The sequence below is a fragment of the Penaeus monodon genome, chromosome 29, assembly GCF_015228065.2.
Source record: "Penaeus monodon isolate SGIC_2016 chromosome 29, NSTDA_Pmon_1, whole genome shotgun sequence".
NCBI classification, from domain to species: Eukaryota; Metazoa; Arthropoda; class Malacostraca; order Decapoda; family Penaeidae; genus Penaeus; species Penaeus monodon.
The window spans coordinates 29462355-29463200 of record NC_051414.1 but is presented as its reverse complement, the minus strand read 5'-3'; the positions used below and the strand labels follow the sequence as shown (position 1 = coordinate 29463200).

At 49.4% G+C, this 846-nt stretch overlaps 1 protein-coding gene across 1 annotated transcript in view; it reads left to right on the top strand.

Annotated features, from left to right (window-relative positions):
* The first annotated feature begins 412 nt into the window (after positions 1–412).
* LOC119592120 overlaps positions 413–846 on the top strand; it is a 2713-nt gene continuing 2279 nt past the window's right edge. The window contains exon 1 of the mRNA XM_037940942.1: positions 413–780. Coding sequence (XP_037796870.1) covers positions 646–780 — 135 coding nt within the window. The 5' untranslated portion in view covers positions 413–645. The remainder of the gene's footprint in view (positions 781–846) is intronic.

Here is an 846-nt window from a genome sequence, read left to right as displayed (position 1 = left end):
AGGGGGGGGGCGATCTCCAGAAGGAAAACCAAATGAAACCGGAAGCGTCCCCTGCGAGAGCTATCCGCGGAGAAGACCCATTCCAGCGGACTCTCGGGCTGTTATCTCATCAAGAGGATACTGAGTCAGCGAGGACGTGACGCCATGGCTAAGGACGTCAAGATACGATACGATGTCTCGCCGTGAAAGAACGTATGACTTGATACCATTCATTTGTTTGTTCATTAGTGTTCCAGGCTTTTCTCTGCCGAATTTCAATCGAACAACCAGAATCAATCCTTAGTCAGAAGCACTGATTTGTTTTCTTACTTTTGTGCTTTGTTTCGTCCTTTTTGTCTAAGGAATTTTCGAATCACGCTTCCAATGAAATCAACTATAGCACTAAACAGGAAACGCGCATTTGTTTAGTGTCTGAGTCACACAGATCGTCAGTTAGCCACGAGCTTTAGTGTCCTCCAGTTCCCAAAAGACAGACTCGCTCTGATAATGGCACGCGACATTGTGCTCCGAGCTCCTTGAGGGTGGCTGAGTGTTCTGCCGGCGGAAGAGGGAGTGAGAGGAAGGGAAGAGAACAAGGAAGAGGAGCTAAACACTCGTTTGACTTGGAAGAATAACAAGGGAAAGAAGAGATCTGCTGGAGGCACGATGGATGGGCGATGGGTGAAGGAGTTCGTGGTGGTGTGGCTGACATGGACTGCGGTGGCGAGAGCCCAGGCCGCGGATGAGTACTGCACACGGATGAGGGAATCCATTCAGTGTGTCTACAAGAACACAAGCCAGGTAAGAAGTCTGCTTTTCAGTGAATGAGGCCTAGCTTCGGCAAAGGAGTGGCCTTCATGAACATGT